The sequence below is a fragment of the Ceratotherium simum genome, chromosome 13 (assembly GCF_057802395.1).
Source record: "Ceratotherium simum simum isolate JZ-2026a chromosome 13, ASM5780239v1, whole genome shotgun sequence".
Lineage (NCBI taxonomy): Eukaryota > Metazoa > Chordata > Mammalia > Perissodactyla > Rhinocerotidae > Ceratotherium > Ceratotherium simum.
The window spans coordinates 34,497,165-34,520,289 of record NC_141912.1 but is presented as its reverse complement, the minus strand read 5'-3'; the positions used below and the strand labels follow the sequence as shown (position 1 = coordinate 34,520,289).

General features: G+C 42.5%; 1 protein-coding gene and 1 pseudogene across 1 annotated transcript; one reads left to right on the top strand and one right to left on the bottom strand.

Annotated features, from left to right (window-relative positions):
• Window positions 1-1,917: 1,917 nt before the first annotated feature.
• Window positions 1,918-18,156, top strand: LOC101387627 (HLA class II histocompatibility antigen, DQ beta 1 chain-like; the record flags this gene model as incomplete). Its single annotated transcript, XM_087438430.1, has 5 exons — window positions 1,918-2,065; window positions 3,549-3,818; window positions 7,278-7,559; window positions 8,076-8,186; window positions 9,294-18,156. Coding segments are annotated over 3 exons (633 nt in total), but the record flags the coding sequence as incomplete, so codon positions are not given.
• An 804-nt stretch (window positions 18,157-18,960) lies between these two features.
• Window positions 18,961-22,800, bottom strand: LOC101404623 (HLA class II histocompatibility antigen, DQ alpha 2 chain-like; annotated as a pseudogene).
• Window positions 22,801-23,125: the final 325 nt, after the last annotated feature.

Sequence of the window (23,125 nt, the reverse complement as noted above, 5' to 3'; positions counted from 1 at the left end):
GAGGCCTCTGTTTATTCTGAGGGACCCTGAGGTGGGGCTGAGGAAACTGAGACACCTTCAAGGTCCCTCTCTGACCATTCTTCCCGGCCCCCAAACCCTATTCCAGGACTGAGTTTGATGTTCTTCCTTTCTGCTTCCATTCTACCTTGGAAACCCTCCTTATTCTGGATTTACCCTATTTCTGATAACACCACTGCCGGTGGAAGCCCAGCGAAAAATTTTCCAGTCTCAGGTGCTCTGGAACTGTGCACCTCATAAGAATATTGGAATAACTCATTGCCTCCATGTGCCACTAATGGAAACCTTGCTGTTGCCTCTTCCCTATTCATTTTCACTTGGCAAACTCCTTATATTCTGCTTTAACATCCTATACTCTATTTTAAAAGGAGAACATAAAATACAAGGAAGAGAGAGAGAGGGAGAGAAGAGAGGGGGAGATACTTATTGTCTTGTTTATTAATGTTTGCCAGGCACTTTTCTAATTGCTCCATAACCATTTATATTGCCCCTAGTCATGGGCAAGAGGAGCCTGATAATTAACACACTTATTAAAAAAATCACATCGATACTTCTGCCATTTGGGGTTTGATGCTTAGGGCTGGGACAGGACAATCTGTAACTCTAAACATCTGCTCAATCATTAACACTATTCTGGTTCCAGGAAATGCTTCTCCATATCTGCTCTCTGTTCTCGAAACTAAAAGTGACTACGTCCGGATGCTGTGCAAGTTTGTGGATTGTGCCTTTGCTGACATCAGATGAATCTGTTTCATGGTTCAGGGAGGATTTAAGCATCTGAAGAGCTTATAAGAGAAAAGTCAACAACTTTTCAAACACTTTCATTCAAACAGCATGAATGCAATAGATTCTTGCATAATGAAGAATCACTTGCCAGCAGGGCTGGGTGTAGACTTTTTTTGCTTTTTTTCTTACTCCACAAATTAACCTGACATTCCAACAGATACACACGGCAGCTGAGAACATTTTGCAATACTAAAGAAGTCATAATACTCTTAAGTTGGTATATATGAAGATCTAGATGTAAAATGCATAAAACATGACGCACATTTTACAAAGAGAAGCCTGAGGCAAAAATAGGTTCAGTAATTTGTTGACCCTCAAAAAGCATGTTAGCGGTAGAACTGCAGCTCAAAACTATTTCCTTCTAAGAGCTCTGCTTGTCCCACCGCAATTAAGGCTCCTCAGGGTATCTAAAATAATAGAAGTGAACATCTCTATGACAATAATTTTCTCTCCCCTGAAATATGATCCCCATTTATTTTCCCCTACTAAAAGTTCAAAGTAAAAGAACTACAGGTTTGGGGTCGGCCCAGTGGCCCAAATGGTTAAGTGCGCGCACTCTGCTGTGGTGGCCCGGGGTTCGCCGGTTTGGACCCCGGGCGCGCACCGACACACCACTTGTCAATCCATGCTGTGGCAGCATCCCATATAAAGTAGAGGAAGATAGGCGTGGATGTTAGCCCAGGGCCAGTCTTCCTCAGCAAAAAAAAAAAAAAAAAAAGAGGAGGATTGGCAGATGTTAGCTCAGGGTGGATCTTCCTCACCAAAAAAAAAAACAAACAAAAAACTATAGATTTTAACTAAATATTACCAAGATGTTGACTCGAATCATTTTTATTTCAGTTCTTGAAGCCCTAAGGCATTCAATCTTCATATCTCCTGTAACTGAGAGAAAATCTTCACCTCAAATGTTCCTCCAGTGCAGTTTGATGAAGACACAGTGCCAGGCCGTAGACTGAGAACCTTCATAAAACATGTTTGCCCAGAGACAGATGAGGTACTTCAGCTCCAGTGCTGATTGGTTCCTTTCCTAGGGACTCTCCAATCCTATAGTGCATGGAAGCTTTCACAGGTTTTTATTCTCTGAAGTGGGTATGTTAGAGCCGCCAGGTGTGAACTGTGTTGACTACCATTACTTTTTCCTCTGTTCTCAATTATGTCTGGGAGGATGGCTCTGCAGATCCCCAGAGGCCTTTGGACAGCAGCTGTGATGGTGATGCTGGTGCGCTGAGCACCCCAGTAGCCAAGGGTAGAGACTCTCCACGTAAGTGCAGGGCAGCTGCTCTCCAGAGCCACGACCCTGGGGAATAGGCTCTGAGGGACCCTTGGGCTGAGGTGCGGGGAATTCTGTGATCTCAGAATACAGTCTTTTATCACACTTTCTTCTCTTCGTGAAAGACAGCTATGTGACATTCTCATTTCCACCTACTAACAACCTGGTGAGGAAAATTCCCCTCCCATGAGCTCAAGCCTGGGGATGTTCTAATGAGGAGGAGGAGACAAAGTGTGCACCTATCACCAGTGCCAGGACAAAGTGAGCATGGGGTTATTTTTGAAGATATGAATTTCTCCAAAGAAGACACAGCAGGATTTGTCATTTCAGGGTCCCCCAAGACCTTGGCTGGACTATATACTATGGGGTTCTGAGTTGCGGAAAGGAGGGCGGCAGAGGTCTCTATAGTCTCATATTGAAGTAAAAGGACTCCACATTCCCTAGTCTGAGTGGAGGGTTGGTGGAGGCAAACTCTTCCTATTTGAGTGAAGCTGACCGGGTGACCACAGCCAGGGAGTCTTAACTTCAAGTTTCACTGATTTATGGTCAAATAGTAACTTGAGTGGGATTCAGAGATTTGAGTTGAAGGTGGACTAAATTTAGGAGGAGAAGAATGTAAAGAAGTAAAATAATACATACTGAGAAACCATTCATTTCAGACACAGGATTAGTATCTTTATGTAAATTCGTTCTCAATCTTCCTAACACCCCATATGTAGGTATTATGACTTTCTTTTACACAATTATACTTATGATATAGACACTCAGTTAAGCAACCTGCCCAAGCTGGTAACTGGCACAGTTTAACTGGAATCTAATTTATCTAATTTGAAAGCCTGTACTCTTTACATTAATAAAATGTTCCTTTCTAGGACACAGTAGGTGTCAATCCTTCCTAACCACACCGGGGTGAGAGAGCCTCACACTGCAGTGGCATGGGGGTGACAGAAAATCAGAGTAAACCATCGCATGGGAAGGAAGGCACTTTGCCAGGGACCAAGAGAATATGCTTGTCAGGACAACGAGAAGCTTAATTCTAGACCCTTTTCATCACTCTCTTGAACTCTTGTGCTTACGTGGATACTGTTTGTCTCTGAGGTTCCCAGGAGTTCTATAGAAAATGGGATGAACGTCCTGATTCCTCTAAATGCAGGGATTGGTGTAAAATCAATACGACTGCCCTCCTTGCGCAGTTCACAGGGTTTTCCCTTAGCGACTGGGCTCTCCTTTGCTTATGTGAAGACAATTCTGGAAGCCCTCAGAGAGTGTCGGGCAGGCCTGGGGAAGAGTGGCCTGAGGATCCCGGGTTCAGAGAGGGAGGCACAGAGCCGGGTTGAGTGGGAACCCGAGGTCGCAGCCCGGTTTTAGGATTATCTCCCCAACTGGCGGAGACGCAGAGCGCAGGCCCGGCACAGCGGCTGCTGCGTTGGCCTTTGTCGCTGTGGCCTGACTGACCGGCGGTGATTCTCCGCAGAGGATTTCGTCTTCCAGTTTAAGGCCTTGTGTTACTTCACCAACGGGACGGAGCGGGTGCGGTTCCTGACGAAGTTCATCTATGACCAGGAGGAGTTCGTGCGCTTCCACAGCGACGTGGGGGAGCACCGGGCGGTGACCGAGCTGGGGCGGCCGGACGCCGAGTACCTGAACCGTCAGAAGGACGTCCTGGAGGAGACGCGGGCCGAGGTGGACACACTGTGCAGACACAACTACGAGCTGGAGGTCCTCACGTCCTTGCAGCGCCGAGGTGAGCGCCGGCCGCCGCCCTCCGCGGGGCCCACCCTCCGAGTCTCCGCGCGGGGAGAGGCGGGCTCTGCGGATGGAGCCCCGGGCCCACGGAGGGGACAGGGAGGCGGGACACGTCCCGGGACCGAGGGCAGATGGACGACGGACGTCCGCAGCCCTGGAACGTTCCCCGCAGAGGCCGGCCAGGCCTGCCCATTGTGGCCCACTGCCTCTGCTCCTCTTTCCATTAATTCTGCGCATCCCCACCTTGTGCCCGAGGGGTGTTTGCTTCCTGGTTCCTCACCTTTGCCTAAGCAGTGCTCTCTGCAGAGGGCCCTCCCTCCGCCCCCGGCCTGAGCTCTCCCAGCAAGGCCCTTGTTCAGAGCTCCCGAAGCTTAAGGGGCTCGGCCTGGTGGCGTTAGGGCGGCTCCACAACTGTGCCAGGGCACCTTGCGCTCCTGGTAATATATTAGAGTCGTGACATATTATATTTTGATTTTTGGTTTCCAATTATTATTCCTCTTAATTCTGTTTTCTTAAATGGCTGAAGTTCTGGGCCTCTTTGAGGTGAGGTACTGTCTTAATTATCCTTGTATGTCTAGTACCTGACACACTGAAGGGCACAGTTGAGCTGGGTAAACCTTTGTGAAATTAATGAATAACTGTATTTAGCTGCCCGTCCACTTAGACTAGAAACAAAACAGAAGGGTTAATAGAGCCTTAAACACTGACTTTATTGATTATTCTTTACTATTTTGCTTACTGCTTTAAAGTAAACTCTTATTGACTTGGATCTTAATAATTTAGAGTTTGTGAATGCAAAGTCTGAGGAAAAAAGTGTTTGCTAAAGATAAAAACAACACTTGAATGGTGTTGTAAGGCAAAATTTTAATTTATTAGAAAAGCTCAACAAATGGAACAATAGAAAGAGCTGAAGTTTTGAAGTAAATAGATACTATTAAATTATTGAATAAAGATTGTTTCAGGTTTCTTTTGGCCTGGACTCTGCTTGTCCTCCCTCCTCTTGTCCCCTCCTCCCAGCACCACCATCCACTTCAGGGGTAGACAATTTGAAAGTTAATCATACCCATTTAATGAGCCCTATTTCTAGACAATTTCCTTACCAAACACCATCCATATTTTGCCATTTAATTTCACAACTACCTTTGTGTCAGGGATTGGCATCACCACTTTAATATGCTAATATTGGTACATACTAAACATAGCCCACAGTTACTCACCAGGTCCTGAAGCCTCCCCAAAATACACAACGGTCGTTATATTCTGTCTAAATGTATACAGAGTATAATGGAAGCAAAGCCTCCTTAAAGCCCTGTTATGACCAGAAGCAGCAATATGAGTCTGTTCTTGTCTATTCTCAATGTTGGTGGGACAAAATGATACTTTCAGAGGACTGAAAACTCACTGGTTAATCCTTAGTCTCACCCCAGTGTTATCTACCATGTTCACATAACTTTTAGCTGACTTGACGCTCTCTTGCTTTCTGACCCACATCCTAATGCCACCAAGTACTTATATTTTTGCTATTTCAGTTCTTTTTCATAAAAATTGCTCTAACATTTTTCTCTTGAATTTGGGCCCTCTGTTTTTACTCCCAGTCTGTTTAAGGTGAACAGATTTATAAGTCCATATGGCTGACCATGACTTCAGTCAGACTCCAGGAAGGAGAACTTGAACAAGAGTTAAAGTACAAAGTGAAAACATGAGTCCTTCCAGCTGATGGCTCAGGGGTGCCATTTAATCAGAGTGCTGAGACTGCCTGCTGACCTCAGCAAGTCCCAGTGATACTTGTATGTTCACATTACATTCTCATTAACCCAGGGCCAACCTCTTCAGGAATCTCAGAATATTTTATACAGAGACCATACATGATAATGTCTGATTTCAGAACAACCAAGTAATTTTTTTTTTTTTTTTTTTTGGTGAGGAAGATTGTCCTTGAGCTAACATGTTGCCAATCTTCCTCTTTTTACTTGAGAAAGATTGGCCCTGAGCTAACATGTATGCCAGTCTTCCTCTATTTTATGTGGGTCGCTGCCACAGCATGGCTTGGTGAGTGGTATAGATCCACGCCCAGAATCCGAACCCATGAACCTGGGCCACCAAAACGGAGTACACTGAACTCAACCACTATGCCGCTGGGCTGGCCCCAAAGTAATTCTTAGCAGCAAGGGGATGGTGTAGAGTTTGCAGCTAGTAATTAAACTCACTTGAATGTTAAAGGAAAATTAGGAAAAAAAGAATATGAGAGAACATAATATACTATTAAATAAATAAAACGGACATAAAATATTTACTCCAGTTTCACACTAAGGGAATAAGGGAGATGCAGGGTAATGGCTGGAGAGGTAGGGATAAGATGTGTAAAATTGGTAGGCAGAGGTGTGTTGTTTTTGACCATGACGAGCAATCCAAGAAGATAAAGGAATCGAGGCGTGGGCAAACATGGTGTTTGTCAGGGCTATTTGTTTTCAAGGTTCCCTTTCTTTTCTTTCAAAGATGACAAATTTTTGAAATAACATTCATTTTTTTCTCTCTGTTACTGATTGCAAGTTTTGTAAGGGCGGGGACCATGGTCTGTTGTTTATGTTTGGATTCCCAGTGCTTGTCAAATTTATATTTGTTAAATGAATGAATAAATGAATCAACAAATAAATAAAATATAGGTGGCATATATGATGTGGAGAGGGAAGTTCATATATTTAATAATATACGTTTTTGTGGGGAGTTCACCATAGAATGGCATTTGAGCAAAGGTTAGGCTAAAAGCTCAGAGAGATGCTTTGTTGATCCACAACTGGTGAGAAGTGTTCTTGCTCTCAAATTTTGTTAGTATTACAGGCTGAGAATTATGGAATATAGCCTGTTTGAGAAGCACTGCTTTGTAGGAAGGATGTGATGGTCACTGTTGTCCTACTTTGTTGGACATAGAAATGTCTACACATTCTTAATTCTCAGCCCACGTTACTATTCGTGGGGCCATGACTAGTGTCAGTGGTCTCACAGCAGCAGGAGAGAGTCAAAGCTGCTGTGTTTTCTCTACTGTGGGAGCGCTGGGACTAACAGAAAACAGTGTCACTGTCCTAGCGTGAGTCACCAGAGCTAATCCTTATGGTCACCTTCAACAGATGTGGAGGAAAAGAAATCCAGGTTTATTATTTTCATATTTAAAATTTATGGATAGTGGCCTCTATAATATAACAATTTACGCTTTTAAAGTGCTTCCTTTTTATCAATTGGTGTCAACAGAATAACTCCCATAGAATGATTACTATTATCTGTTGAGACTGAAAAGTAAACTGACTAATGTGTTTATTCAAGCTAATAAAGTGGCCAAGCTTGGATCCTAATCCAAGACTTGGAGTCCAGGGGTCTTTCCACTCTGGTACTAAGGAGGACTCTTCCCTGTGGGGTGACTTACTTGTGGGCTCACATCTCACTATGTCTTTTCCTCCCTCAGTGGAGCCTGCAGTGACCGTCTCCCCATCCAGGACAGAGGCTCTAAACCACCACAACCTGCTGGTCTGCTTGGTGACAGATTTCTATCCAGGCCAGATCAAAGTTCCGTGGTTCCGGAATGACCAGGAGGAGACAGCTGGTGTTGTGTCCACCCCTCTTATTAGGAATGGGGACTGGACCTTCCAGATCCTTGTGATGCTGGAAATGACTCCCTAGCGAGGAGATGTCTACACCTGCCACGTGGAACACCCCAGCCTCCAGAGCCCCATCACAGTGGAGTGGCGTAAGAGGTAATTTGTTTCCTTTCACCATGGGCCCCACAAGACAGAGGGCAGACAGAGCTTCCTCTGGCCCATCCCATCTCATCCCTTATTCCTGATGTCACTACGGAGCTGACAATCACAGGTGACTAGAAAGCCTCTTGCCCCTTAGCAAGGGCATTAGAAGAAACCTGATCTCATTGCCTTTCCAGATACTAGCGAGGTCACTTAATACACCATGGCCCCAGAACCCAGCCCTGATAGCTCTGAAGGATTGACTATTATGGCTGGTGACTGGGGTCTTAGGGTCTAAGGTTAAGGATGTGTCCTGAGGAGCAGAGATCCACTTCCTCTCTTTCTCTCACACACCCAGTGTGTCTAGGGATCTATTGGCTGGTCCCTCCCCCAGGAGTGGTCAGAATGGAGAACTAGGTTCCCTTGGTACCTCTCCTCCTGTGCCTCGGACTGGACTTCAGCCTTCCCAAAGTGACACTGTGGGGTGTGGGGACAAATATAGACACTCAGACTCTGCTCCCCAGGTGCGCAGTCTGAATCTGCCCAGAGCAAGATGCTGAGTGGCATTGGGGGCTTGCTGCTGGGGCTGATCTTCCTCGGGCTGGGCCTTATCATCCGTCACAGGAGCCAGAAAGGTAAGGCACTGTGGGGAAATTGGGAAGATGAGCTGTGACTGAGACTTTTTGTTCAGGGAGGCCTCCTCCTCGTGACCACCAAAGGAGGGAAGCTAGGCTGGTTGTGGGAGGAGAGGAAACAACCTAGGGGGAGACGCTAAAACCTGATTTTACTGGTTGAAAGGTCGCCCTATCACAGAGGTTACTGATGGAGCATATTCTGGGCCTTCCTTCCAGTTCATCATGCCTCACTGGCTCCTTTCCAAAAGCTTCCTCCATTAAGAGGGTCAGAGCATCTGCTTCCCTTCCTTCTAGTGACAGTTTCATTCATTTTGGGGGATTTGAGCTTAGGGCGGTTAAGGTCTTGTGGTCAATGGGTAGGGAGGAAATAAATTTCCCATGAAGTTGCATATCTCATTTCCCTTTGGGGTGAGTGAGGGACTGGCTGTTGGTGTAATGAGACCTTTCTCTGTCTATCTTCCTTTTGTGGGACCTCGTGGGCCTCCACCCGCAAGTACTGTTTCTGCTCAGATTCAGTAAGGGGTGTGGGGACAGGTAAAAGAGGGAAGGGTGTGAGCTGAGTGTACTAGGACACAATGGTCTCGGTTCATGGCCTATTCCCTGCTACGGGGATTGAGGTTAGGGGAGAAGTTTCCCCACTTTCTGTAGGAAGCTCCAAAGGTTGTTCCTCAGAACCAGGCCATAACTTGGGTGGCATCTTTCTGGGAAACTTGGAGGCCAGAGCCATGTCTTGGGTGTTAGACACCAGGATGATGCCCACTTTGTGCCACATATTGGTGGGTACTGATTGCGTGCATTTTTAAGTGAGTAAAAGAGGCGACTAGTGGTGGAAAGAAGGTGAGTTATCATCTAATTTACTAAGAAGAGTGAAGACTTCATATTCCCCAGAAACATAACAGCTGCTCCCCTGTCTCCCACACATCTGTGTGGAGCTGAAGTGCAGTGTCCTCTCTAGCTGATTCACCTTTCCACAGATATTGGGGGAGGTGATGACCATATGGCCCTGGGTCTCAGCTTTCTCTGTCTGATGCTGCAGGGGCCCCAAAGGGAGGAGAGAGGGTGCGTCCCTCAGGGTGCTCTGTGCTGATCACCCTCTCTCTTCTACAGGGCTCCTGCGCTGACTCCTGAGGATACTTTGGGATTGGTTTCAGTTCTTGTGTAAAGCCTGCTTATCCTTGCTCAGAATTCCCAGCTGCCTGTCAGCCTTTTCCCCTCTGGGATCAGAGTCCTAAAGTGACACTGACAAAGTAACCAGGTCACCTGCTGTGACTCCCACCCTGAGGATCTGACTGTGGCGCTGCTTCCTGCACTGACCCTGGAGCCTCTGCCTGTGTGCTGCCAGCTGCATCTACTCAGACCCCAAGGGGTTCTTCTGTTTCCGTTCTCTCCCACAGACTGTTGAAGAGAAGCACATTGAAACCATTTACCTGACTGTAGATATTTTATCATAATTAAACATGATTATGAGTTATCTTTATCCTGAACCTCCTTAAATGAGCAGATGTAGAAAACAACTGTAGAATGAAGGAACATATTTTGAGGTGACCCAGCCAACCTGGGATGAGAAGGAGGGGTTTCCTTGAAAGGAGACTATAAGCAGCTTGGGGTGCCATGTAAGAGTGCGCAGAGGGGATAGTAAGTCAGTTCAATCATGATATCCTTCATGGTTCCTTAGTATTGATGTTTAGTGCAGTGGCCTTGGAACTGTGCTGTCTTCTTTTCCAGTTTGGTAGGTACTGTGTAAGTAAGCATGACTGAATTGTTTGTGGATGTATGTAGTGACCCCTGGTCGCTGACATTTCAAATATATTTCGGCAAGTGACGTTGATCGAGGTCAATTTTTATTTTTGAGAAAATATAACCAGCAATAAAAGTACTATTTTGGGTTTTAAATGATAGAAATCCAACACAAATTTATTTTGTTCAGTTTACACAGAAGCCTGGGGTCAAGTTAATTTCAGAAGTGACTAGATGTAGATATTCAATGAGATCATCTCTCTCTTCTCTTTCTGTTGTATCTCTATCTGTGCACCTTTCTCTCTCTCTCTGTGTCTCTCTTTCTCCCTGTATACTTCTTTCAGTGTGTCTCTCTGCTCTTTGTCTCTGTCTCCCTTGTTGGATGTCTTTCACTGCAGTGCTGCCTCTCTCTCTGTCTCTCTGTCTCTCTCTTTCTCATTTTTCTCTATCTGCACCTTTGTCACTGTTTATCTGTGTCTCTTCATCTCTCTGTTTCTTTTTGCATCTCTCTCTATTTTCTGCATCTCTCTTTTTCATCACCTCACATTTTATCTCATCGCTATTTCTGTGTGTGTGTGTGTGTGTGTGTGTGTCTGTTGTATGTGTCTAGAGTGTCTATCAGAGTTTTAACCGTTTTAGGAAAGATTCTAATTGGCCCAGCCTGGGTAACATGCACACCTCTCGAAAACATCCTCCTGTACAAGGGATGCAGACAGCCAGTGTCGTGCCCATCACACTTATAGGAACAGGGACTGGAATTTCCAGATCCTTGTGTTGCTGGAAATGACTTGTGGAGATGTCTACCTCTGCCACATGGAGCACCCTAGCCTCCAGAGCCCACTCCCAGTGGGGTGCTGTAGGGGGCACTTTGTTTCTAGTGGACCCCATAAGACAAATGGGAGAACTCCCTCTGGTTCTAGGGTACCTCCTTGTGTGGTGCTGGCTCACACTCATCCCATCCATGTCTCCTACACAGTCACCTGATGGCATTGCTCAGCTAGAATTCTCAGAGGACAGAGCTCCCCTTGTCTGTGACCATAATAACCTGTTGATTCCTGATGACATTCTCTTCCCAGGTGTTAGGAGGTCACTACACACTGTGGCTCCTTAAAGCATGGGCCCAGCACTGAAAGCTGGTCTCCATCTCAGTCTCTGGGTTTTGTCATTATGGCAGGTGGCTGGGAGCTTATCTCTGAGGCTGTGGAGGGCCAGGCCCCTGAGGAGCAGGCATCCCCTCCTCCCTGCTCCCTCACCCAACCATTGGGCCTGAGGAGCCAATGGCAGTTCCTTCTCTCTTCTGGATGAGGTCAGAATGGAGATCTAGGCTTCCTTGGGGCCTTCCTCTTCCCTACCCCAGGCTGTACTGAACGCGATCAGGCAGGGACACTGTGGGGTATGGGGACTGACAGTGATACTCGGGATTCTGCTCCCCAAGGTCATGGTCTTAATTTGCTGAGAACAAGGTGCTGAGTGGTGCGAGGTTCTGTGCTGGTTTTGTCATCTTCCTCAGGGTGGGCATTCTCATTCACCATAGGAATCGAGAGGGAGTGACTCCCTTGTGGAAGTGGGGAGGATTTGTACTGGGTGTCCTTGGTCTCTATGTGTAGCTCTTTGCTTTTGACCCTGCAAAGGCAAGAGGCAGGGCTAGAGACTGAACCAGACTCAGAGTTTAGGGAGATATTGAGATCTGATTTTTCTAGTTGAAATGTAAGCCTCATTATAGTGGTGAGTGGTAGACTGCATTCTGGGACATTCTTAATTAACATTGTCACACTGGCCCCATGCTGGAAGATTCCTTCTTAATGAGATGGTCAGAGTTTTCTTCCCTTCCTTCCAGTGACAGTTTCATAGAAACAACTATTTTTTGCACCCAGATTTCATTGGGTAACATAATCTTTAATTGATAATTTAATAAAATAACAATTACATCCTTTAAAAACAAGTTTGCTACCAAAAAGAATTGAGTCTTAGTAGCCATATAGTTCGAAGAAAAGCATATCAGTGTACTAGAGAGCAACCTACTAGTCGTGAGCATTTGGTCTTACCTTCAATTATATCAGCTCACCAATACTCCATAAGCTTCTGTACATTTCCCAGCCTCCTCTGCTGTTAGGTTGGAGTCATGTGACTAGTACCAGCCACTGGAAGTTACAAGTGGCTGTAAGCTCTGTCTGCTTTGTCTTCCCTGCTCCACAAGCCTGGAAGCTGTTGTTGAGGTGATGGTGTACAAGATGTTGGAAACTCCATAATCTGAGTCCCTTGAATGACTGTGGAACTGAGTCCCCTTTATTGAGCTAAGCCACTGAGATTTAATTTTTACTGCAGGTTAAAATCTTCCTGCAGCATAACTTTGCCCTTCCTGACTACGATGACGAATGTTTAACTGAAGGAAGAGAGTTCATAAGTTAAAAGGCTGAGTCACTTCAGATAATGGAAGTTAAGAGATGATGAATTTTTAAAAACAGTTATTTTTTGTTTGTTTTCTTTCACCCCAAAATATATATATTCCCAGTGACTAGAACAGCGTTTCTGTAGGGGATGCTGTCCTGATCCACCTAGATTTCTTCCTTTGAGACTGAAGAATTTATTCCTCAATTCCTGGGAATGTTGCTGGCTGACAGCCCTCAGCCCACTAGCCCTCTTCTGGAATTACCTTAGATGAGGAGAGCTGTCTCACCCAATTTCACCCCACTTCCTAGGGGAACTCACTTCCAATGACTGCTCAGGGTGGGGCATGAAGGTCCTGAGCCCCACCCTAAGTTGGGCCAACTCTGAAGGGCTCTTTCAGCTTCAGAACTTCCTGGGTGTTAGACTGAGGACTTTTTTGTGACTGCGTAACAGCCCAGCTTCTAAAATCCTGCTTTAATTCATGAGTCATCTTACATAAATCTTCTTTCAGTTTCTATTGTAATTTAAATGTATGTATTTTTGTGTTTTCCTCCCTTAAGCACGGCAATGTCTCTTATTCCCGTTCTTGAAAGATGAAGGTATTGGCATCATTACCTTTTACTTCCCCTCTTCTTTACCCTTCCACTTGCCAAACTGAGGTATCTGTACTATTTTTTAATATTGTCAAAGCTTAAAATACTGACATTCTGCTATAACAATAATTGCTCATAGCTTAATTCTAAAAGTTGTGTATCACTTTATAAATATCACTTATGTAGTCAAAAATTTTAGGCTTGCTATGAAGCTGCTGTAGTAGAATCCCTTTTTAGTGATGTCCTGGGTTGAATCCGCTGTTTCTTGGATTCCTTTGCCTTCCTATTTCTTGAATAACAGCCTCAGTTTATTATTATTTATCATATTCTTTTTTTGTGTGTGTGTGAGGAAGATTAGCCCTGATGTGTTGCCAATCCTCCTCTTTTTGCTGAGGAAGATTGGCCCTGGGCTAACATCTGTGCTCATCTTCCTCTACTTTATATGTGGGACGCTGCCACAGCATGGCTTGACAAGTGGTGTTTAACTCCGTTCCCAGGGTCTGAACCTGTGAACCACAGGCTGCCGAAGCAGAGCATGAGCACCTAACCACTATGCCACTGGGACGGCCCCTATTTATCATATTCTAATTAGCTTCTAATAAAACTACGTGTGGTAGGTAAATTTTATATCCTTTCATGTCTGATAGTATTTTTATTCTTTCTTCATGCTTGAACGTGATTTTAAAAAGGTATACATGTATTAATAAAAATAGTTTCCCTTAGAACTTCAAGGCATTTCTCATTATCTTAATGATAGAAGTATCAGGCTATCTGACTTTTTCTCTGTTGTCAGTTTGTTTTATTTTTCCTCACTGGGATATTTTATGATCTTCCTTTAACGCTTGAGTTTCTGAAAGTTTTAAAATAATGTACTTAGGGACGAGTCTTTTTGTATTAATCTTGCTAAATAACTGACAGTCCCATTCTATGTAAAGAATTAGGTCATTTATATCTGGAAAATTTTCCCTTACTTTTTGTTTCGGTAATTTTCCCCCTTCATTTCTTTGTTTTTCTCTCTAGCTATGTTACTTGATGTTGGACTTCCTGGGTCTATTCTCTATGTCTTACCTTTTCCACCATATATTACATTTCTTTGTCTTTTTTCATTTCAGGGAGATTTTCTTGATTTAGGTTTCCAACGTTTCTATGAAATTTTCCAATTCTTTTAGCCTCCCATTATTACTTTTATAGATGCAATATCTTTTTACTTTTAAGTATTTTAATTGGAAAGTAGATAATAACTTATATGCTCTTACATGATACTTTCTCTACTAAATCTGTGATAATTTTCATCTTATTTTATCCTCATCTTTTCTTTCTCAAACATTTGCTCTGCCCTCTTTAACTTTGTCCACATATTATATGGCATCTTATTTCATCTCAAGATACATTTCTTTAAGCCTCCTCTAAACTCTACCAAATTATACCTGACTTCTGTGCAATACTTTCTCGTGTTACCTTGTTGTTCTCCTTTCTAAATTCTTCAGAGTTTGTAATTATATGTCTGTGGAGTTATTTCGTATGTGTATATTTCCTCCCATTGGAGTGTAAGTTCTTTGAAGACAATGAATGTATCTGTTTTCCTGTTTTTTAAATACACTCAGAACATGATATGGTCTGTGTCACAACATTGGTATTCAGTGACCATTTTTGCTTTATTGATTGAATTAGCGCATATATTAACAAAGTTTGGGGCTTAGTCCAGTCAATAATAAAGTGAGCATTACTTTGCTTTCCTTTGCTGTTACTCCTTGTTACATACGTATTCTTTAGGGTTACATTTCTGAGAGGTTCCTATAGTCTGGAGTAGCATTTGGATATTCAGGGTTTCCTGAGTATGATAAAAATGAGGAAAACTTTAAAAACCAATGTAACTTCAAATAGAATGCTTTTCTGCCTTCTTTTGTGGGGGAGGCTTTCTGGAATATGTTTTTTTTTAAACTTTGTATTACGTAAAATTTCAACTATATTCAGTATTAGGGAGAATAGTACCATGTATCAGTGGTCCAGCTTGAACAATTATCAATTCATGGGCAATTTTGTAAACTCATCTACTTAATCTTACATTCATACTGGATTACTTTGAAGATAATCTCAGACATCCTAGCATTTCATTCATAAATATTTTATTATGGAAATATACTATTTGATGACTTCTTAAAAACATAACAATGTCATTACCACATCTAAAATTAGATAAATAATTCCTTAAGGCAGTCAGTGTTCAATTTTTCCAATTGTCTCACAAGAATATTTTAACAATTGTTTGTTTGAATATGAATCCAAACAAAGCCTAGTGTTTGGTTGGTATGTTTCTTTTTTTTAATGTATAGTTTGTCTGTTCTCTATTTTTCCTTGTGAATTTTTTGCTGAAGAAACAGAGTTGTTTGTCTAGCAGAACTTCCCATACTCTGGATCTTGTTGATTGCATCGCTATGCAATCATTTACCATGGGATTTGTCATTCAGGCTCCAGAAAATAACAAGAACACCATTTATTAACATCCATGGACTGCTTACTATGTGCCAGGCTGTGTGTGAAGTGCTGGATTTGTAACAAAATATTTAATCCTTCAAAATCCCTAGTTTGTATGTGCTAAGTGCAAACCTGACATATTTTATGTGATTTTTAAATTATGTAAATTTTAAATAGCATGATACTAAATATTAGTGAAGTCGTATTTTATGCACACAATTTGAAATAATTCAAATAACTCAAATAATTGTTTAACAATCACATAATTTAAAAGCATGAGGACTGATTTCCAACTTTGTTTAAAGTAATATCATGTGGTCATCCCTCTTTTAACTTTTCGCTGACAAAAAGAAATATTTGCTCTTATTTTACAGAATTAATTTTAATTCTGCTGTTTTAAAATTATATGAAGACTTGATGAATGAATTCCTTTAATAAAATACAACTACTATTAAATTTTCTTTCCTCAGTACTTCATGGGGAAGGAGTCTGAGAAGGGCAGCATTATTTGTATATTTCTGGGACATGGTCATAATGCCATTCAATATCATCCTTGTGTTACAATAACGCATACACTTACCCTCCCACCTCCAAAATGCTGGGTTCTTATCTCATGAATCATTGAAATCTACAGTAAATTTATTCGAAATCTTATTGCCAAAAATTTCACACCACATTTGTGTGTTTTCAGGTGACCTGCATTACTTTTTCATACTAAATTTTGATTTTATACATTTGGGATCATAATTACTGATCTTTTCTTTTTTTAACATATTTTATTTTAGAGTGGTTTTAGGTTCACAGCAAAATTGAGAGGAAAGTAGAGAGATTTCCTATATATTCCCTGCACCCACTATGCAGAGCCTCCCCCATTATCAACAGCCCCTACCAGAGTGGTACATTTGCTATAATTGATGAATGTACATTGACACATCATTATCACTCAAAGACCATAGTTTACATTAGGGTTGAGTCTTGGTGATGTATATTTTATGGGTTTGGACAAATGTATAATGACATATATCCATCATTATAGTATCATACAGAGTAGTTTCACTGCCCTAAAAATTCTCTGTTCTCTGTTACATTTTCATGAGCATCTTTGGTTCAGATTCTCTGCATTTACTAATTCCTAGACTGCATTTTAAATTATTCTCTTACTTCTACCTCGTAGGTAGCTTTTTCTCCTTGAATCTTCCTCATCTCCTCCCCCAAGTAAATATACATGGAGATCTTTTGCATATAACGTACCTTGGATAAAAATTTATGGGCCATAGGAGAGGACATATATTTTGTTAGAGTAAAAACTCAAAGTCAGATATTACAACTTCTGCCATAAGATTTCTCTGAGCAACCCCCTCACCAGTGAGATGTCACTGACCATTATACCCTATCTGTTTTCTCAGACAATTCAGTCTCAGCCTTCCTCATTCTGGAGAGGAAAATAATCCTCCAATTAACATATGAAAAGAAATTCATACATAGCTCCACTTTTGAATCTCCTAATCATTAGAGGGCTCGGAAAAACAAAAGTACTTTTCATATAAAATGATCTATTCTTTTTAATAAATTACTTGTGGATATAACTAGAAATGTTTTCTTACATATTTGTATACTATGTGTAAAGGCACCTCCCATATATCTAGATTGTTCAAATTCTGCCGATAATCTGCAAGGAAAATATTATTCCTCCCACGTTATGGATGAGAAAAATAAGGCTCCAAAATAGTAGATACTTTACCTGCTGTTGCAAAGTTTAAAATGCTAGCTGTAAAGTGCTGAGTCCTGGATTTGGATTTAGGTTACTTTGCACTAAACTATGCTGTATCAATTATTGTATTAATATTCTGTCTTTTTTTCCCCAATTACATTTTAAGCTCACTGGTGCAGATGGTGTGGACAGGGACAGCCTCATACATTTTATAGCTGTTCCATCATATCCTCCCAAATGCAATGTATGGACCTAAAACAGTCCAAAAGGCAAAATGATTTCAAGTCAGGTCACATACACTGTCAAGAGTGAGGTCTTGAACACACTCAGGAGAGCCAGAGAATCCCACCTGTTGATCCATTTCCTTCGTAAAGGTTTCTACTAGGAGACAGTGAATCTAGAGGAGGATGCAGCACCCATAGCTGCCAGTATATTATCTCAACCATGTTGTCCCTCCTGGGATTTGTCTCTCATAGGATCCTGCTTTCCTTAGCCAGGAGAGGGGAGGGGGTGGGGACTGGGTATACTGGGGTGTTTTGCTGTTTCCCAGGGCACGCAGGGATGCACAGGGATTCAGTGAGCATGACTTAGGTTTATCTGCCTAGAAACATCCTGCAGCCATATTTAGTCTACTGTCCCTGACATGCCATGGTGGCACAGGAAAGACTATGTGGTTGTCTAACAGGGACTCATGTAGGAGGTGAGGCAAGCTACACCTGTGTTCTAGGGTCCTCAAATATGTCTGTGGTTTTTATCCCCATCCCTTTCCCTGTTGTTTTCCCTAAGTAAGGACAAAGTATTTGGTCCTTCTCAGTTACCTGCATTATAATCTTATTCTAAAGCTCTGTTAACTGAGTTCACTTCTTTTCCTGCCTAGAGAATTCTTACCTCCTCAAGGGTGAGGAGGGGAGAATAAAGCTTGTACTATCATCATTCATTCCTTACAAATATAAAGTTTTGGGAACAAATGTTCACTTCTGGTACTTTTGAAATCCAAAATTTCTTTCTCCTAACTTATGTCTCTGTCATAACTTTTAAAAGCTATATTAAAATGAATACTGATTTATTTCGTGGCTTTTGTGTTTCTTCTATAACAAATCTACAACAAGAGCAGAGAGTATATATTACCATCATTGATGCCTGAATTGCAGGGAGGAGGGTGGGGGTGGCAGTGGCCAAGGGTGAGAACATAAGGAAGAGAGAAATATTAACCTCAGCTAAGATATAAAAATATTATCAGACTATACTTGTTTGCTTCTGTGTCACTGGATATGAAACATGGTCTGGAAAATGAGAGTAAATGGGCCTGAAGTATAAAAGGCCGTGGCCCTAGTCAGCCCTGAGATGAAAGACAGGAAAAAATTCAGTAAAGACCTCCTAAAGAGGATTTATTGCTTCCATGGAGATATTAGTTCAGGGTCACTGGGGGATTAGGCAGCTGTGTGGGACACCCCAGTGATCCCATAATAGGTAACAATTGAGAAAAGAAAAAAAAAATTCAGGATGTTAGGGGGAGAATTCTAAGGGGTATGTGAGCTCTGAGAGGATACAGTACCTTAAATGCCAGAGAAGAAGTGAGAGAAGGAGTGTAGGAGGAGAGAGGGAATATGATGAACTGGGCCAGAAAATAGTGCTAGGTCATCTAACATATCCACTCTTCTGCTTTCGTAGATGAGCAATGCACCTACAACAGGACAGACATGAGATCAATGGATCCTAGGGGGCTCCTGTGCCATCATCATGCTGTCTCCCTGTTCTACAACTTTTCAACAACATTTATGTTCACGACCTCCTCCTGCTTTCCTGCCTCCCGTACTGTGTCTCCAGCTCTAACAAATTTGAATCCTTCCTTTCCCTTCTAGGATGTGACTCACAAGGGTCCTTGGTGTCTGGAGGCACCACCTGAGCACAGGCCTTGGATAGTGAAGACAGTGCCCACCACAATGCCCACGAGGCCCACACCCAATCCCAGGGTGCAGACCACAGCCTGTGTCGGCTCTGATATAGGGGTTGGAATATCAGGCTTGGTGTGAAAGTAAATTTGTGAAAGTCAGAATAGAGAGTATTCCTGTGCATATCCATGGGATGGGTGGGGGAGGGGTTGGTTCTGCAAAGACTTGGGGCCCAGGGCTTAGGGAAGAGAGTGAAGTCTATCATTAGAAACACTTGAACTGTTAAGTTTAGAGCCTTGAGGGTTAGGGAATAATAGGCAGGTTGTTCTAGACTTGACAGAGAAAAGAAGGTTCCAAAAGGGGTGGAACTCATACATACCCCAGTGCATCAGAAGTTAATCCAGGCCCCAGTGCTCCACCTTGCAATCATAAATATTGTTAGCAGAAGAGAGGAAGGTGAGGTAACTGCTCTTGAAGAAGGAATGATCGTTGTTGGGGAGGAAGCTGGTCTCAGAAATTCCTTCTGTGACTGAGTGCCCATTCCTCAACCATGCGACATTGATCACAGGAGGAAAGATGTTGTCCATAAGACAGATGAGGGTGTTGGGCTGACCCAGCATCACAGGAGACTTGGGAAACACAGTCACCTCAGGAACCTCTATGGTGAATAAACAACACTGATATGAATTGTGAATGTCTCTGCGCTGAGGTAATACATTGCATCCTGGAAGAGCCCTCCCACCAACATTTCCCCATCTGATAGTGGAAGAGCTCTGGATTTCCTTCTGCTTGGGAAACAGCTGCCTGCACTTTATCCCTGTGCCCTTTTCTCTGTGGACCTGATTGTTAAGGTAGGAAGTCTATGGGACCTCTCCTTGAAAGATTCAAGGATTGTGTTATGGGAGTAAGGATCTTTGTATTACATGGAAATATGTGATTTCTAAGAAGGGAGAGGATGAGAGTTCAGTAATTACCATGAGAAAATCTGAAGACTCCTTGGAAGGGAGTTTTCTAGAGTAGTGAAGGGTATCTATTCCTAGGGAAGAAGGGAGTGTGGGCTTGTATGAAGGGATAGGTTCAATAAAGAGAAGCAGAATGGTAAACACATACTATTGGCAGCAGCAGTAAAGTTGGAGCGTTTACTCATGATGATCAAGTTGTTTTTCAGCACAGCTATGTTTCTCAGTGCAAACTGTGGGTCAAAACTTACAAGTTTGCTAAACATAGGTGGCTGCCAGACAGTCTCCTCCTTTTCCAGGTCCACATAAAACTCCTCCATCAAATTCATGGGTGTACTGGCCAGAGGGAACGTAAGTCTGGTAGACATTTAAGCCATAGGAGGCAACATGGTCAGCTGACGAGTGAGGGTGTGGAGCAGGAAGGTGAAAAACAGAGTGAGAGAAAAGAACCTTATTAAACCAAGTGACAGAAGAAATTGACTTTCAAATATCATGGGCTTTATCTTTGGCACAGTCTCTAGACAAAATTCCCAAGCAACTGCATTCCCCCTCCTTAGTGCTGGTCAAGTTAGTTAAAAGGCCCACCAACAAAACCTTCTTACCCTTGAAATGAATCTTCTTCACTCCTTTTTCTAACATGAATATATGCAATTATTCTTTTCCTCTGGTGCTTGTCCTAGACTGCCAACTGTTGCTGAAGAATATCACACTGCTGGGCCAACTGAAACTAATTCACTTTTGTAGTTTCAGCCTCAGCTGGGTCCACTGTCCTGCTCAGGAATGGTCCTTCTGATTTTGGTCACAATTTTCTTTTCATCACTAATCTGTGCACCCTCTAGGGGGCAGAAAACATGTCCTGTCATCTTTGAGTCCCCAAAGTTTAGCTCACTGTGGGCTCAAAAATGTGTATTGAATGTCAGTGGCTATTCTCAAGGATCACAGAGATTTTTGGGAAGAGTGACAGGCACACAGGTAGCAGAATCATGAAAGTCAGAATCAGCAGTGACAGGGGTTGCATTATGACTTGTGCGCCCTAAGCACCGTTGCTTTCATGGGCTCCTTCCTTCATAAAAATATTAAAAACCATATTTTATGACCCTATGGATACAAAGATAAACATAATCCAGGCTAGATTAAAAATTAAAACATTTTCTTCACTCTAAAATTTCCTTTTTCTTCTAATTTTAAAATAAATTAAAACATTTTCATGGGGCCCTACAAGTGTTGGAATCCCTTGACACTGTGTCCACTGTTCCTAATGGATAAGTTGAGCCTGATCAGGGAACTCTGGCGTGACGTTGAAGAAAGAAAATTTGGAAGTGCCCTGGAGAAGCAGGTGAAACTTCCACTACCAAACAAAATTAGAATGGGAGCAGCCATGGTTAATAAAGTTGCTGAAGATTAGAGTGACCTCCATTTTACTTCCCCTTTGAACTATTTAACTTTTCTACTTTGGTTTTTACAAACCCACTCTTCATGTCAATAAAATAACAGGGAAAAGAGCCAGAGATGGATCTGGTAGGAAAGGAGGATAAAGGAATGTCTCAAGAGAGGGTGGAAAGAGCCACAGCAAAGGTAGAGGGGCCTAAGGGATCAAATAATTACTCTGCTTGCCCAGTTTTTCTCTTATAGGTCTTCATTAGATGAAGAGAAAGATAGGTAATTTGGACTGAAGATTTGAGAATAATATAATTTAATTCACCAAGTTTTTCATCATAAAATTCTCAATTCAAAAATAAAAATAAAGATTTCCTCTACTTCATTAAAGAAAAACAACTATGAAGCTACTCCTATAACAGTAACAATTAAAAAAAAGAATGATCATTGACATTTATATGTTTTCATTACTTGGAAAATATTTCTACGTACTTGTTTTTTTGTTTTTGTTTTTGTTTTTTTTGCTGAGGAAGCTTCACCCTGAGCTAATATCTGTTGCCAATCTTCCTCTTTTTTTGCTGGAGGATGATTAGCCCTGAGCTAATATCTCTGCCACTCTTCCTCTATTTTGTATGTGGGATGCTGCCATAGCATGGCTGACGAGTGAAGTAGGTCCATACCTGGGATCCAAACCCACGGACCCGGACTGCCAAAGTGGAGCATGTAGAACTTGTAACCACGCTGCCATGGGGCTGGCCCCTCTATATACTTGTTTTATTTGATTATTTGTGAGGTGACACACATAAGGTAACTGAGATTAAGTGAGGACCATGTGGTAAAATGACTTGTCTAAAGGCATTCAGTTGGGCTCATTTACCTACACCCCACCTGTGCCAGTTTCCAGCCTGGAAATGTATGGAAATCTGAGACAAAGAAAAGGACACCCTTCTTTAAATCTACATAGTATACATAATTCATGGAACTATTTACCACAAGATAAACGATAGGAGGAATATATAAAAATCTTCAAAAATTGCTCACAGACATTTGGGAGCAATAGTTCATGAAATTTTAGTAACAAAGCGTCCACTCAAGAAAACATACCTAGTCTTTGAGGCAATCATGAATGAATGCCATAGAGCCCTCCAGGCTATGTTCGCTAGATCCAATAACAGAAACAGAATAATGTCCTTGATGAACTCTATAACAGCAAGTAGCAAAGAGAGTGGGTTGGAACTCTAGTTTCCTCAAAGAAGAACGACCATAAGTTTTAGATCTGCTTAATATTGAAGATGCCTTTAAAGAGTCTCTACAATTTCTGCACCAATCTTTATCTTTTTTCCCTTCCAATTCCCCGTTTCCCAGGACTAGTCCCCTCAACCCTCAACTGTGCACTCACTTACAATGTCTTCACCTCCACAGGGGCTCATCATGGTGGTCAGGATGAGGGCCCCCAGAATCAGATCCTCTGTTTAGGATCATCATCTTCTCAAGGTGGTCTCAGCAGTTGCTGTTCCGAGTTGTAGAGCAATGGTGAGGATTGAACTGAGAAGGAACTCTAAAGACACCAAAACCAAACCCTGCCAGATCAGGTTCTCACCAATCAGAAAAATCCCCTATGATGACACTCAATTGTCAGTTGAAGAGTTTGTACTATGAGGCCTGGAAGGCATTGGGACAACCCCTGGTTCTGATGCAGCCTCTATGCAGAGTGGACCCGAGGGAATTTTCTATGAAAGGAGAGAGAGTATTAAATCAGAATCTCCTCACATGTGTGTATGCCTGCTGGTGGCTAGAGAGGTGGAAA